This window comes from Pteropus vampyrus, unplaced genomic scaffold (genome assembly GCF_000151845.1).
Source record: "Pteropus vampyrus isolate Shadow unplaced genomic scaffold, Pvam_2.0 Scaffold55, whole genome shotgun sequence".
NCBI classification, from domain to species: Eukaryota; Metazoa; Chordata; class Mammalia; order Chiroptera; family Pteropodidae; genus Pteropus; species Pteropus vampyrus.
The window spans coordinates 4,001,707-4,018,988 of NW_011888836.1; the positions used below are offsets into that span (position 1 = coordinate 4,001,707).

At 35.1% G+C, this 17,282-nt stretch overlaps 1 protein-coding gene and 1 pseudogene across 7 annotated transcripts in view; one reads left to right on the plus strand and one right to left on the minus strand.

The window, feature by feature from the left end:
* OSBPL1A (oxysterol binding protein like 1A) overlaps positions 1–17,282 on the plus strand; it is a 198,782-nt gene that overhangs the window by 134,667 nt on the left and 46,833 nt on the right. For all 7 annotated transcript variants that reach the window (XM_011360422.2, XM_011360420.2, XM_011360424.2 and 4 more), the window contains one exon: positions 2,547–2,703. In XM_011360422.2, the coding sequence (XP_011358724.1) occupies positions 2,547–2,703 (157 nt within the window). The remainder of the gene's footprint in view (positions 1–2,546; positions 2,704–17,282) is intronic.
* Positions 16,568–16,685, minus strand: LOC111739932 (annotated as a pseudogene).

Genomic DNA, 17,282 nt, shown 5'->3' on the forward strand with positions numbered 1-17,282 from the left:
GTTAAGAGCTTTCTTTTCAGATGGGTAAGTCTTGTCTTATGATTTATATCTTCTAAATAGCAAACACAGTATCCTATGCACAGTATCAAATGCTTGAAGTGTAATAAATGCTTGAGGTTTTTTGCTCCAGTATTTGGTTTTCAGGATGTGAAGGAGGAAGGTTCTTTCAGTTCATCTAATAATTAAATCAAAATGAGACAGATTAAGCAAATTTAATTATGTACATATGAATGGGAAGCCCACATGCATGAGTCAGAGACTCCATATACATGAGAGGTTCAGGGACAGAAGGGAAAATGAGATATGTATATGACATCCTGAGCCAAGGAATGAAGTAAGGTGCCTGGGGCTTCAGAAGGGAGGAGAGTCATAAGAAGAGCAGATGTTCAGTAATTAGATGTTTGCCCTGCTCTGTAGATAGGCCATAAAAGGTTATCTCTGATAACCTGTCCACAATAACTCTTATTGTGGACAAGGCCCCCAGTTTAGATTCTTCTAGGTAGTTAAGGGAGGGACAGGAGTTGCCCGTAGGGTCTCAGTTTCCTTCGGCTCAAAATTGCATGCTAGACTAGCACATCTAGGAAAGCCTGTTCTAAACCCCTTCAATGACATCTAAATTATAAAGTAATAATGCATCTTAAATAATACTAAACAGTACAGACAAGATTATTTTGTTTGACTTTTGAAATTCATATTTTTTTCATTTGAAAGAAATTTGAAAATGTAGACGTTAAAAAACCACCCCGATCCATCACCCCAAGACCGCTGTCACCATCTTTTCTTCAGATTTTGTTCATGCTGCTCCTTCTGAACAACTCCTCTCTCCCTCCACCTGAGCACCATTTTCATTTTTAAAAGATTTATTGGTAGTTCCCCCTCTCTGAGGTAGGCTTTCCTGTTACCCATTTGCCTACCCCAGAAAGTGGACCGATCCCTCTTTGCCTCACTGTGCTCTAGACAGGTTTCTGTCCTGTTACTGCTCTTATTTGTACAAATATCTGTTTATCTGAACCAGACTGGACTTTCTTTAAGGCAGAGTAAAATTATTATTTTGCTTATATTTTTGATTTCTGAAATGGTGTCCTGACTTTTTGTTTTAGAATTAAGTTAAATGCATTTTCTATTTTAAATTGTTTTTGCATGTATAATTTTAACAATGGCTTATTTCATCTCATGGGTGACTGACCCCTTGATATTGACTATACAGGTTATCTTTAACTTTTTGTCCAATAAAACATTGTGACTACCTGCCAAAATTGACAATGATAAATAAATCTCTCTTTAAATTTATTATTAAAATATCTGTTACTTTGTTATGAATACGTGATAGAACAAAACTATATTTTAAATTCCAGTAGTAGTATGTTTAAATAAAATAAAATAAAAATAACTTTACCAGCATTGAAAGTCTTTCCGTAAGTAATTTTCACCAAATGAAATAAAAATAAAGTTCTGTGGTTGTGGCTGAATTATAGAATGCAGTAGTTCGGGAAGAAACTAATAAAAAAAATTTTTTGAACTTTTTAGCTATAAGGCATACTAAGCAGATGGTCGAAAATTTATTTAAGAAAGTTTGCTTGAATGTGTGTAAGAATGCATTTCTAGAGCTGAGGACAGTTGAGTTATCTGCTTATGGCAAGGTAGAAGTTACATCGAATTTATATTTTAATAAAAACTTAGGCACTATTTAAAGAGTTCTGGAGATTGAATGACTGCTCCTTTGAGCCAAAGTACGTAGAGTGTTAAGAAGTCAGAGAACCTGGGTTCATGTCTTGTTTTCCCCAGCTCACAAGCCATGAGACCATTAGCATCCTTGTCAGACCCGTAGTCCTGCCTCACCTTCACCAAAGCACCCTGGAGAAGCTAAAAGGAGATGAGAATGTGAATGTGCCTGAAAAGTATAATGTACTGTACAAAAATAAGCTGTCTTATTCCCAAACAGGCAGATGGCTTCACTCTGAATACACAGCCAATTGGGAAAGTGGCATTTTCATCCTAAAAATGCCTGCCTGATAATTAGATTTTATATGGACACTTCTGGCTTTAACTCTTGAGGACTTAAGTAATATCATACCAGAAGAAGTACCTTTGAAAGTATTTTTAAATTACCTTTGCTTTTTGTGTCCGTAGTGTCAGATATAATTTATCCTTCCCACAAGTACAGTCACTAGCTTTTTCCTTATAACGAATTAAAAAATTGAATGGTTTTTTGTAAGTTATGCTTAAGATGCTTTGAGAGGGAAAATTAAAATAGAAATTTTGGGAGGAGCCACTGACTATTTCTTAAAGAATTAAGTACTTTTTGGAAATCTCTTTTAATATATAAAATGTTTAATTATAAGTTGATATAGACCTGTATCTGTTTCATAAATTCTCTTTGGCCTTATTGGATGCCAGTTCTCTGAAATCCCTGAGGAGGTAGTTAACAGGTGGATTGTTGAAGGACAATAGGCTGCTTATGTTTCAAAGCCTGATGCATTAAGGGAGATATCCATTGTTACCGAGGCCAAGTTCAATTCATTTACTATGAACCTGCTCTGCCACAGATTCCGAGTCTGAACGGTCCCTGAGTAAATTGGAAGCAGTGACAGCGCACTCCTTTGAAGAGGAAGGAGAGCATTTGAGCAGTAGAAAACACAGAATGTCTGAAGAGAAAGATTGTGGTGGGGGAGACGCTCTCTCCAATGGCATCAAAAAGCACAGGTAGGAGAGCCATTAATAGTTACAACCATTGCTGACTTTTTATTGTCAAGTACACTTGGGCTGATAAAAGTATGCCTTCTGTTCTTTTTTTATCTCTTTGTATCAGATATTTATATTGTTGTATCACTTCACAGAAAGGATTTCTCTTTGTCCACTTAAGAGTGAATATCATCATCTGTAGGAACAATTGTAGGAACAAAGCACAAAACTTAGTTTTAGCTACATGTTTTTAGGGGAATGTAAATCTTTTGGCAATTTAGAAAGGTTATTCAGAACTCCCTATTGAAATTGATGCTGGGTTCCTTTTATTCATCATACATCTTTTATGACTTTGCCTCCCAGTGCTATTTTAGTTTCTAGTCATTTGATCTTCTGGCTGGTTTTATTAAGAATGAATGGTAATATTACCTGTCTGTTGATTCAATTTAGTTACATTTTAACAAAGACTTTTATTAAGACCCAGGGTTTGTTGAACATATCCATTTTATACTGTCTAATAACATTAGTATCTTTTTATTCCCTTGATGATTTAGTCCTGGAGATTGTCCCAAATTACCGAGACGTAACAGACACTAGAGTGAGTTCTCCAGTTTCAGCACAGGTTTATAGACACGATGGCATATATGCATCCTGGTGTTCATAGAGTAAAATTATTTTATCATATCAATAAATGATACATCCTGTTGTCATTGTAAAAAGCACTTTTAGGGTAAGAAGTCACTAATGGTTAATTTCTTCAAGATAGTTTTTGTTTAAAATTTGTAGACTGTGTAACTCTAATTCTATTTCTACACCACAATTCTGACCACAATGGTCTGTTATTGTTCTACTGGAAAAAATGTCCATGTCACTTCTAATTTATATTAGAAGTGACATGGACATTGTTAACAAAATGTCTCAGTTTGTTCTTATTTTGACAAGATCAGTGAGTTTTAAGTAACAGTAGGTAAAACCACAGTTTTCTTCCTTTCGATGAGAGTATATTCTAAACATGCTTACTGGTGGTTGTCTTTTAGTGGAGTTTTCCACTGCAAATTATGTGGCTGGCAGCGAATATCATTCCTGATTTCCTCTGCAGTTACTGTCAGCTCCTTTGGGGGCCCAGGGCTAAGTTCTGAGCAGGCCATGAAATATCTGATAGGAAACCTCGCAGGTTTACCAATCTCTGAAGAGAAGACAGCCTTTAACTATTTAACACATACATCATGACAGTCCAGTGAGGACACAGGTGAACTTTGGAATGTTCAAAGAAGCATACAAATGTCGCTATAATTACTAAAATATCAGAAAGAGCACTGTGCTCAGATGCTGTCATATCCTATGACTAGAGGGGGATTTCTCTGCTTTTCAGGGCCTGGTAGCCTTTTTGTATGTGTGCCATAATCATAGCAGTAGTTCTTTTGCATTTGACAGAAATTTATTACATTATATTCATATGTTCTGTCTTAATTAAACCCAGAATGTTACAGATATGTACAGATGGTACAGAAAGTTAAGATGAAATTGTTCAAAAAATGAAATCACAGGTCACTAAGAAAAACTACAAAGAAGTACAACTAGGTAGTGACCTAACTAGAAAAGGTAAACTGATAAACAGGCAACTTATTAAACCTATAAATATAATAAAACATTCTTCAGTTATTCAGTGGAAAAGAGGACAATTTAGGAAATTGTCAGTAGTCAGATTTCTTATTTAAAAAGTAGCGATTAAAGTTTTTTTTAAAAGCCTGTCTTTTGTCATAGAATTCTCTAATGAAATAAACAGAGCATATGGTACAAAATTTAAAAGTTTCATTTTAGAATAGGAAAGCAGTTGGAGTATTCAGTATTATCAAATCCCTTAAGTTGCATTATAAGTAATCTGTGTTCATAATGGGATATTATTCTATTACTATTAAGAGTAATTTGAATTAATAGTAATTTTGGTGATGTTTTAGAAAAGCAAATGTATGTTGCTGTTGGGGGATCAGCCTGAGGTGGCCATGAAATTTATTTAAAGTTTTGTTATATCTTTAAGTGAAATTTGTATTTGACCTTGTCATATATTTGTTTTCTTTAATATTGAAAAATAATTTATTCACCACTTACTTAACTTTCTCATAAAAATCTTACATTTCCTTCTCACCTCATATCAACTACTTACCCTCTGTGATATGCACACTTAAATCTAGAAAGGGAGACAGCAAGAATATGGATTATAAAATTCCAAGGAGAGAAATGCATATTTTTAAGTGGGAAAAGAGAAGACTTACAAATTATAGTTCACAAGGATAGTATTAAATCATGGCTTAATTTGATGATAAAATAGAACTAGGGTTTTCAACCCTTTTTGTTTTTTAGCCGTGGAACCATTTGTACAACAGAAATTCAGTGCAGAAACTATTAAAATCTCAGCCACCTTCAGAGATTGATGAGATTCCCTATAGAGGGTTCTTCTCTCTCTCCTCCAGTCTCCTGCATCAGTGGGAATCACCATATCTACTGCATGTCCTTATCCATCAAAAATACTTAAGCTTTACTTTCTATAGTATGTATCAGAAAGAATAGGTCCCCACCCCCACCAAATATAATAAACCATTCCAAACTATGTTTCTGCTCCTATTTAATATGTTACATACACAGAATACCTAGGATAGTGTCTGCCTCACAGGAAGCACTCAGTGTACATGACTAGTTTTAACTTGTTTATTCCCTTTCTCCTCAAAGATGATGATTTGGTTTGCTGTGCAAAACCTCTGCCCCCTCGTTTTCCTTTTCTACCCAGTTATCATAGGATGACATTATAAAGTGCTGTTTGGAAGTCTCTGACCCAGAGAAACATTTGCTATAGAGTATACCATGTCATATTAATATGAAAGAAGGCATGCTACACTGAGTTTATTTCTACGATAATAAAAGAATAGATATTATGGATTCTTAATTCATCCCATGTGATAATTACCAACAAAATAATTTTTCGAACTAAATAGATAACTTGTCATCTCAAATAAGAATTCAGGTTAAATAAACTGTAAGTTCTTTTCTCACTCTGAAAATCCTGAGATTGCAAGCTGAAATCTTGACAAATGGTTTTTCTACCATATGGAAATTTTAGAATATGTCTCCTAGTATCATTAGGTCTGGGGGGAAAGCACATTATGTTTTTTATTCACTCTGAATTACTGATATGCTGTGTGTTCTGCCAGCCAGTGCTCTTCACTGGAACACTGTGCGTGTCATTGGGCTTTTAGGTTAGTTCTAGAGAAATATCAACAGGAAGAATTAGGGTCTTATTTAAGACCTAGAATCAGAAATACTGCAGAGCTATAGAATATGCAAAGTAAGTGCTCCATTTTGATGGCGCTACACCATGCTGTAGTCAAGTTTATATTTACAGGGCTTCTTGTCATCTTGGCTGTGTTCCACAAGATCAGTTTTCTACTCTCTGACCTAATTTATTAAATTTATTCTGAGCTCTAACCTTTTAACTTGTTAGCAATTCGACCCAAGTTGTTATATTTGGTAAAGATATTGATATTTATATCATCGTGTAATTGGATATGGTATAAAAGATACTGATATAGAACAGAGTAGTTAGAATTTGAAATGTTGGATTCATGCTGTGATTCTATAAATAGTATTCAAAAGTTATTCACTGTATTAATAGCACTAATAGATTAAAGAAGAAAACCATGCGATCATTCTAATAAAGCAATAAAATTAAACAGTCATTTATGATTAATAGATATCTTAGCAAAAAATAAATAGGAGAGAACCTCTTTAATCTGGTTAAAAATTATCACAATAAGACAAGGATGCCTACTGTCTTTTCAGCATTATTTGGAGGCCAGTGCCAGAGACATAACACACCCACAAAATTTAGAAATAAATAAACCATACATATCCACAGACAAATTATTAGAGTTAGTAAGAAAGTTTGGCAAGGTTGCTTTTATACAAAATCAGCTAATTATATTTCTGTGCACCTTCAGCAGAACCTGCAATTAAAATGGGAGGGGTGGGGAAGGTATTTAGAATAGCTATTAAAAAGCCACTAGAAATAAATCTTAGTAAAAATGTATAGTAATAAACTTACTGAGAAGGAAAATTCATTGTCATAAAGATGTTTTTGTCAAATTGATCCGTAGACTCAATGTAATTTTAATTAAAATCACAATGTCTTTTCCTTTTGAGTTGAAAATAGATTCTGAAATATGTTTTTTAAGTGCAGAGAGTTTTGAAAAGTCAAGATACTGCTCAAGAACCAGGCTGGGGGAAAGGAAGGCGTTTGCCCTACCAAATGTCAAGACTGATTACAAATCTTTAGAGCAGAATCATCCTGAAGGCAGATTGACCTTTAAAATGGAAGTAGAAGGTCCAAAGATGCATACATGTAAGGAAATCTGGTGTATGTCTTAGCACTAGCACAGCAGATCAGTGAGGGAAAGAATGGATTATTAGGTAAATGGTTCTGGGGTAGTCATTTAATGTGGGAGATAAAAAGAAATATATCTCAATTTCATATGTGCAAATATAAATTCTAGATGAATCAAACAGTTAAATGTGAAAGGGCAAAACTTAGTAACTTTTAGAAAAAAATATAAAGTATCTTTGCAATTTTGAAATAAGGAAAGATTTCTTAAAACAGAAATATGATAGGGACTAAGTTTTTATCTGATGCCAATTACTGTACTTGTACTTGATATATTTACTTGAATAAAAGCCTTCTCTTCTTTAGTAAATGTGGCTGAGAAGCTCAAAGACTTATTTTGCTGAAATGTTAGAATAGTGGATTAGGGCCCCAGGTGATTGCCTTGTTTACCCTTTATCCTTTATGACTGCTTTAGAATGAATTATAAAGTAGTCAAATAACAGCTGTCTTCTGTGTGCGAAGAATTTATACACTGACAAGTGGAAATGAAAGAAAGAAATTGAAAATATAAGCTAAGACAATATCTTTTCTAAGATTATATTGAGAAAATGTTGTTAGTGGTATATAACAGTTCAAATCCAAATATATTTAATCACTAGAACAAAACCACCTTGATTTTGATATCTCTGTACAGATATGGTACAAATTGTCTGGTTGCAGACTTGATTACATCAGGGCATAGACTTGGTAGCAAGTCAACCCACCTAGAGTTCCTCTGGTGACCTGGGCAGAAAGACACCCTTGTCTGTTGGGAAATATTTGGAGTAGCTCCTTATTGTCATGTTGAGACCACGGTCACTTAAGTAAGAGTCCAGATGCATCTTTGATTTTGAAAGGACCTAGCAGTCATGGGAGAAAGAGCAGGAGCCCTTCCTAAAATTAGCCAGATTTGTGGTAGGGCCTGTGGGCTGGAGGGAACAATCAGTCCAAGGACACTGAGTCTGTGGTCTCGCTCTACTCCCCGCCCAAGCGTACTTATTTGCTCTGGAAAATGGAGGGCTTTAATTAACAAAAAATATCACTAGAAGCTCAGGCAGCTCCATTGTGGGGACTGCCTCTTTAACAGACTGGACACAAGCCTGTCTCAGTAGCCCAAGACAGAGGAGCAGTAGAGATAGAGAAGCAGTGAGGAGCTCGAGGAGGAGGAGGAGCAGTGCAGAAAGAAGATGCTGGATACTCTGCAAGATGAGATGTTGGGTGAGACTACAGCTGACTACAGTGCAGGCAGACCAGGGACAGTCCTGAAACTGTACATGTCTATCATCAGAAGACATCAGACATTGGGTACCTGGAACAGGTTGGCAAGTTGGATGGCAGTAGCTAAAGCAGAGGAATAAAACCCAGCAGGCTTCTCTAATTACATGGAATACCCATCTCTCCTACAAAAACATATTTGGAGAGTCCTCCACCCACGAGAGGTAGTGCCAGCTTGGCAAGTGGGAACTAGACATCCAACAAAAAAGGGTTCAAATGCAAAAACCTTAACTAGGACTGACAAGCTGGTGGGCCGTGGGGTCACTTGGGTGTTAGGAAGAGAAAAAAATATAGTATGAGTCTAGGTTCATGGTAATTACCTTCACGTAACCAAGCTGACTTGCCGAACTCATTGCCAAGAATTACTTCAGGAAAACTGTGAGACATCTTTCCATAGAATTTACCTCTTCCCTCCCTACTTGGTTTAAAAAGCAGACAAAAATAGATTTAAAAGCAGGAGCTGAGGCTCAGAAGGCCTGTACACTTCCTCTTAACCCCTAAAACACCCCTTTTGGGCTCCGGGCTTTAGAAGAATACAAAATCTTTCCATTTCTAGCATTCTGTAAGCAAATGATGGTGAGATACACTTTCACCTGACTCTAAGGACTCATTCTTATCTATTCTAGATTAATGACTTTTGTGGGTAAATGAGAACAGTTTTAGGGCAGAGGTAATCTGTAAAGCTATGTTTGAACAAAATAACAAAATAGCCAATGAATCTATGTTGTTTGCCTAAGGAATGAAGAAAAATAAAGAATGTATTTTTAGGCATATAATCTCATCTGACAAACTTTATCATGGAAATTTGCAAGACATACATACAAATAGAATAATATAATGAACTCTTTAATCCATCTTTATCTTCAACATTATCCTATGCCCAATTTTGTTTCATTTGTAGACTTTCCCCGCCTCCCCATAAAAATTAATATATCAAATCCAAATATAGTGTTTCATCTTTAATTCAGTTTCTATCACTAAAACATTGGGACTCTTACTTTCTAAAACCACAGTATCATTATCACACCTAAAAAAGTATCTTAATTGTCATTACGTATTTAGTTCGTATTCAGATTTCTCTGTCTTTAAATGTCATGTAGTAATTGGATCTAAAATGTCATTTAATAATAAAAATCCAGAAGGTGCACATATTGTATTTGGTTTATGTGTCTCTTAAATCTGTTTTAATCTCTAGATTTTCTTCTCATTTTTTTCTTGCCATTTATTTTGGAAGAAACTTGGTTCTTTGTCTTGCAGAATAATCCACAGTCTGGATATTGCTGGTTAAATTCTCATGGTGTCATGTAACACATTCTTTTACTCCTGAATTTCCTGTAAATGGATGATTATATACATAGGCTCAATCAGATTTAGATTTGAATTGTTTGGCACAAAATACTTTATAGGCATGTACCATCTGATTACATCCATTTAGGGCAAATGCTTTCTGGTTTTTCTGTTTGTAGTGTTGAGACTGATTCCTGGCTTTAGGCAGTCAGTCGGACACATCCATGATAAAGTTGCCCAACAGCCTTGAACCCTGTGGTTTTAGCAGCCATTGTCGATCGGTGTCTACATCCTTATTTTATCAGGGGCTGCAAAAAGGTCATGTTACCTTTCTGCAATTCTTTCTACTTTTATTAGCTAGAATTCTTCTGTAAGGAAGAACTTCTCATTACTTCTTTTCAGAATATGTTGGTTTCCTGATGTCCTCCAAAGGTGGATTGGATTGTTTAATTATTGTAGTTATTTTTTCTTATCTTTGGTCAGGGAGAGGCCCTTTCTGTTGGCTTATGTGTCCTTTTGACAGAACCCCAGTTTTAAAATTTTTTTAGGTGTAATTTGCATACAGTAATTGAGTTGCCTTTTACAGCTGCCTTGCTTTCTGAAACAAAGAGATATTTTCAGGCTATCTGGTATATTTCCTGCCCCAGACCCAGAGTTGGCTATTTCTCTAAGAAGCCACAATTCATTTTAGTGGGAAATAATATTTAGATATAACAGTGTGAGTAGTGAAAATGTTCAGTGCTATTGAGTTGGCTATGGTTATTAGTCCTTTACATTGAAGAGAGATGGAACCCTGCCCCTGTTTAAGGAAAAATGCTTCATGAGTTCATACCAATATATTCATTTAAATTTTGAATTATAGGGTTTTCCACATTTGCTTTATTCTAATATATGTTTGTTTCATACACATATACCCACAAAATTATACAAACACCATTATTTACAATATGATTGTTGAAAAGAATTTTAGATTTCTTAGTTCCTTTTATCCTTGTATTTCATCTGGGATGTACAGTTGGTATACTTGAAGGTCACGTGCAATGGTGTGGTTAAACTACTAACTTGTATATATAGATTGATTCACTTGTTTCCTTTACTTTCAAGTTTTAGGGATTCTTTTTTGACTAAATTTTTATAGTTACGTAAAATATCTATGTGATTTTAAAGTCAAAAATACAAAGCACGGTATATTTAGAAAAATCTGGTTTTCAGTTTTGTCTCCTGAACGTTGTTTCCATCCAGCCCCTAAAGCTAACTGTATTTATAGTCTTTCTAATTATTTCGTTTTTAACATAAGCAGTACAAAAATATATTAATTTTTTTTTCTTATAACAGGCACTGTACAATTTTGGTTTTTTCACTAAATAGATGCTAATCTCAATTCTTTTGGTATCATGTTCTTTGATATTAGTCAAGTCAGTTATTTTTCTGCAATCTTTAAAAAATACATGTGTACACGCACGTGTGTTTAGTGTAGAGATGATTCTCTAAACTTTAGCTGGTGATGCATTCATGCGATTCAAAATTCAGAAATGTTATAGGATATATTTTGCAAATTTTAACTCATTCTTTAAGCTAGCCAGTCCCCTTCCTTTCCCCAAATGGCAACCATTATTATTACATATAATACTGTTTTTTCACATAAATGATATAAAATGCATATAGTTCTTCGTCTTGCTTTTTAAAGTATATATGTATCAGATTATTCAACAAATATCTTTTGAGTCCCCATTAGTGCAAGATTTTGAGGTTACAGTAACGAACGAACAAACAAAGCCCCTGTTCTTACAGAGTGTCCATTTCTGAAATGTGGGAGGTTGAGCATCTTTCTCTGGGTTTAGTAGCTATTCATATTTCTTTTTCTGTGAATTGTTCATATCCTATGCCCATTTTTTTTTTTTTTGGATATGTTGAACTTGCCAGTTTTTAAGTGCTCTAAAATATTATTAGAGAAACTAGCATTTTGTGTGTGATACAGGTAGAACATATTTTTTTTCTAGGCTTATCAAAAGGAAAGGTAGTTCTTACCACATAGTAGGAAATATATTTACTAAAAAGTCTTAATAAATGACCATATTAAATAGAAAATTCTGTTTTGTTTCTTGAATTTTGCATACCTGCGTATATGCTCTTTGGGAAAAAATATAGGTGAACTAGAAAAGTGTAGTTATTACGAGCTGCCTGGATTTAAATCCCGTACCTACCACTTTTCAGATCTTAAACAAGTTATAATTTCTTTGAAACTCAACTTCATCTATAAAAATGGTGTAATAATCAGACGTACCTTGTTGGCTTGTTTTGGTAATTAAATGAGATATTCTGTGTAAAGCACTCACAGCCATTTTAGTTTATTAAATGTCAGTGGAAAACTGACAAACTCTAAGCAAAAGTGAGCAATTGGAATTGTCTTTCTTTTAACTAATAACAAATGGTCTTTGGATGGGTTTTGGAAGTTTATATGTTCCTCTGAAACAAATTTGAGAGCAAGGTAGCTGAAGTGAAAGTGTGGATCTTCAAATAACATTGTTTTCTTTTGGTTAATGTGAAATAAGGAAAATTGTTTCCACATTGAATGTTTCCTATGGTTGATTTACATTACAGTTAAATTGAAACATGGTTTTTCTTTCTATTGAGAATTCAGAGGTGTGACTAGCCTCCACAAAGCTGGCTTTAAACTTACAGTGTCAGAAGGGTAAACAAGAGGTGACGAGAGGCTCAAAGCTCTGTTATTCATTCCTTGGTCCCTTGACAGTACTTTCCCCATACAAAGGTCTCATTACTTGATCCCTAGGCTTTTTGAATCTCTTAAGTAAATATCCAATTTCTATTTCAAGTTTGCTTTATATACACTTATAATTCTCAGAATGTCAGAAGAAAGAAGTTTGATATTTAATAAAATGTATATTCTAGCTTGGCACCTTGCTTTATTTGAACAGGTAACCTTCTCCCCCTCCACATATGTGAACAAAGGGTTTTAAGTACCTAGGAAATATCTTTTAGTGTAATTAAGTATTTTAAGGTCTGCCTTATTTTATTTACACTGCCCATTTCTTAATTACAATACTTTATAGATTGGACGTCTTGACTTCTGATGACATGTGGGATTTGGTCTTTACAAATACGTCGATGTATTTCTTTCCCATTGGAGCTGTGCCAATCTAAATTTTGCCTAAAGGAGAAAACTACCTCAGGGGACATAGACTTCCTCGGTATTGTTTGCTTTGCTTGTTAGCTCAGGAGGAATTTTCCTCTTTCAGAAAACACCATATATAATAATAAGGATTTACAAGGTAAAGTGATTGTTTTAAAAACATAGAGATCCTTTAACGGTTTGCCTTATGCCTTTACAATCTTTGGAAAAAATTTGGTTTACACTCGATTCTTTTCAAAACACATCCATTGCATAAAACGTGATATGTCCTAACCATATGATATAGCCTGTTGCTGAGTCTTGTTAACATAGCACCATATCGAGCCAGGATTTGAGATCTTAGGATGGACTTCATTTTACCCAAGTAAGTGCTTTTAAAGCCAGTTCCTTGTCAATGTGGCGATGACTCACATTAATTACACTTCCTGGTTCTCGACCAGGAAGTACTGTCACTGCATCTAACAAGTGTGGAAAACATAAATGACTATAACCAGGAACGTGAGCTGATATGATGACGATGAGACATCGATCTAAGAAGAAAATGTGATTTGTGGTAGAGCAGAGTATAGCCAGCTTTTGGAAGAGGTAAGAGATGGAGCATAATGTCACAGCAGTGCTAAAGTGAAAGAGTGTGCTTTCTGAACTATAAGAGAACACAGTTGGGGCAGTTAACAGTTCTTTCCATGAGTGAATCAAGTAGATAGTTTATAACCATAGATTCTTCACAGTATTTTACTTTTGTGCTCTGATGCTCTGAGTCTTTTAGTACCTTAGGTATATTGTCAAGAATTGTAGTAGGTGAAAGTGTACCATGATCATAAGACAGTTGAGAACCATCAGCTTAATGTGCTTTTTCTCTTCTAGGTTTGGTTCTGGTGACTTAGAATAGCTATATGCTTTAGTAAGCATTTGATCTGTCCATGCTTCAGCCACTTCATCTCTAAAATAAGCAATACTGTAAAAGCACTGTCTAGTAGCAAGATGGGTAGAACCTAGGTCTGTCTGGTTTCTACAGCCGCTGCCTTCTGACCTTATGTGTCAACTTCAGATCCAGAGCTCTTTACAATATTGTACGTAATATTAATGACTACAATTTACATTGGGTTATAAATTTGTATGTATAAGGTATTTGCACAAACGCCAAAGCTTTTGATTCTGAAAATATCTGAGCAGATACTATTATTATATTCTCAATTTTACAGATGAAAAAACTGAAGTGCAGAAAGTTTAATTGACTCGACCAAGATCACTCAGCCAATCAGTGATGGGACCTGAATTCAAACCAGATTTTCTTACCTAGAGCCTCTGTTCTTTTCTTAAAATTATAAAGATTTATAGATGTTTAGAGTAACAAAGACTTACATACCTAGACAAAAGGCTTTATATTCTGAATTTAAGGCAGTTTGTCCCAGCCTTGAATTAATGCAGTTGTTTTTCTTTTATGTGATAATTTATGGAGAATTAACATCATAGTCCCAAAGGATTTATTAAGCACCCATCTGCTGTTGGCTCAATGCTGGGCACTATTACAAATTGAAATGGACATGGAACTTGTTTTCTGGGTCTTTATAAATTTCCACTTGTATCAACAGGAGCATACAAAAGAACACATGAACGCAATGAAAGTTCTGCCAGTTTTAAACAGATCAGGGATAAAAATTTGTTCTACTTAAACAATCCTAGAGGAAAAAATAATTTTCTCTTCCTATAATCTCCATTATCTACCAACTTCCTACCAAAGCAGAATACTCTAAAGGATGCAGGAATGATCAAAGGTGTAATGTGTTCATGGAAATTACTTATTTCTCCTCAGTAATTTTGCATTCACTTATTATTAGTGAAAACCAAGCTTTGCAGCTATTTTACTTCAGGATACGATTAACATAACATATCTTATCAGAAAGAACAAAAATATCTCAGGTCAGGCACACTGTTTGGATCTGATTGTGTTTTAGGACACTATATAATCTTTCCTAGCAGAAGAAACCTGTTCTTTGCAGTACAGATATTTCACTATACTTAGTACAGTCAGAAAGGAAACAGAAGGGAAACTACCATATATGTCAGATAACACCCCTGGAGGTATTATGTGTCACAGAGCAGGAAGGAACCAGAAATTCAACTCTTCCTAGAAATTCTATCCCTCTAATGGTAAGCAGTCAAAAACATCTCAGATCATTTAAAAAAGGAAGTTAAATCAGGCAGTCGGACTGGCTAAAGACGATCACAAACAAATGGTTATATTTATTCTGAAAAAGTAGGTGTGGTTTAAAAAGAAGTAAGTCTAAAAAGGCCAGAGCCACAGAAGGAGGCAGAGTGGTATTTGCAGGACACTTCTTTTATTCAGTTTGTCACCGTTTCTGTGTGTGTTCTCTTATTGTTAACTACTCTTTGCATAGTCCCCAGACTCTTCTTTAGGAGATCTGAAGCCCTTGTCTGTGGTGTTCTGGGAAATATAAAACCTGTTAAACACAATCTTGCTCCAGAGCCGTGTTCACGGATCAAGCACTAAGATCTACTCTAGGGTCTCTCATTCCGCGCACTGCCTCCTACCAGACTCCTAATGCAGCTGGAGCACATTTAAATTCCAAAATGGAACATTTCTTAGTGTAGCGTCCAAGAAATCTCTCTTACAGTCGGGAAAGACTTCTTTCCCCTCCCCTGCCAACAAAATTACTAGCAATAAAACAGCCTCAGATTCTTTCTAGAATGTGGGGAAGTGTTAGTGGAAGATTCGAGCTCACCATCTTGATGCCTTTCTGCTCCTTAGCTGTCCACACCACAAGAGGCTTCAGTAAGCTTTCGTGTAAGACAGGAGGAAGATGGTTGGCTCTGATCTGTGCTGTACACACCATGCATTTCATCAGTGCTCTCTGTCATTAAGAGGTGAAAATGACTTTACCGTGGTCTACTATCCTCACTTCATTTCAGTTCCTGTCTGTTCTAGCACCCATGGTGTGAAATCTTATTCTTAGATGGGTCAGCAGAGGTGTACCTTGTCCGTAGGTTAAGGTCTGCCTTTCTGTGCCCTGCCTTTCTCCCAACTGTGCTGGACACCATGAAGCAGACCAAAGTGAGAGAATCCAGGAGCCCAGACAGACAACTTCTTTCTAAACCAAAGGACTGGTTCATAGGTATGTTCTGATCAGTTTTAGCTTGGGAATGTGATGGTTCTGTAGGCTAAGTTAATCCAGTAATGGTGACAGACTAACAGGAGTAAGAATTTACCATGTTACTTAATTTGGACAATGAATTTTAAATTTTAGAAAACCAGTAAGAAAATGAATTTGAAATTTTGAGTATACAATTTTAACTTATTAATATCAAGTAAAACCTCTTGTAAAACAAGTATAACACTCTAGCCTCATTGCTACATATAGCCAGATTTATTGTGATAATCGTAGACTTTTTATAATTTAAAAGATCAAAAATGAAAAAAAATCTAAAATTATAAAAATACACAGCAAAATCAAGTAGTAATATCAGATAATTACATAAAAATTTTCATTACAGTTAAGTAAACTTAAAATAGGAAAATAGGTTATTGAATTTTTATAAGATGCATAGTAACTAAAAAAACATATGACTAGTTTTAGGGATCTTATCTTAGACTTGTACTGACCTACTTCAAAGATTCTAGGCTCATTTTATTTTTTTATTTTTAATTTTTATTTTTTTTAGGCGAGGCAACCCTTGGTTAACCTCACAGATTGCAAGGACCTTATCTTGTCATCTTACAATCCCTTATTTTTTATTTTTTACGCCTATAGCACCTGGTCTTCCTAGGTGGTCTCCCATCCAAGTACTAACCAGGTCCGACCCTGCTTACTTCCAAGATCAGACGGGATGGGGCTTGTTCAGGGTGGCATGGCCGTAGACGCTAGGCTCATTTTAGTTGAAGATATCTAGGAGCAGGTTAAATACCTAGCTGTCTGGATAACCCCGTCACCTTCATGTCTGACTCTGCCCTAAGTTATGGTGCTGGTTTATAATGGGCTTCAGAGTGACATTCTAGGTATGCAGAAAGCACTTGAGATTCTTGTGTATGCCAGAATTCAAACCTGGAAGTTGGTAGAAGATACATTACAATATCAGTCATATAAGAAAAGAGTTGTAAGCGATATATATGGTGTCTTTTTAAGATCTGTCCAAGCTTGCTTCTGTAGAAATGGGGAAAGGTAGATTTTAGGAATTTAATTGTATAGGTAAATTTGTTATTTTAATTGTGTTGATGTTAATATATTAAACATAAAATATTTCATATGTAAGATGCTTTGAGGATCTTAAATCTCTACATATATAAAAGTACAATTTTAGTTAATATTGCGTAACTGAAGAACAATAATAATTTTAAGAGAGCATCAATTTTATAATGATAAAATCAGATTTAATCAAGCTGAAATTCTTTGAGTTCCATGACCAAAGAAACTTATTTTACTCTCAGATTTAAATGTTAGGATAATATGAAAAGTCTTA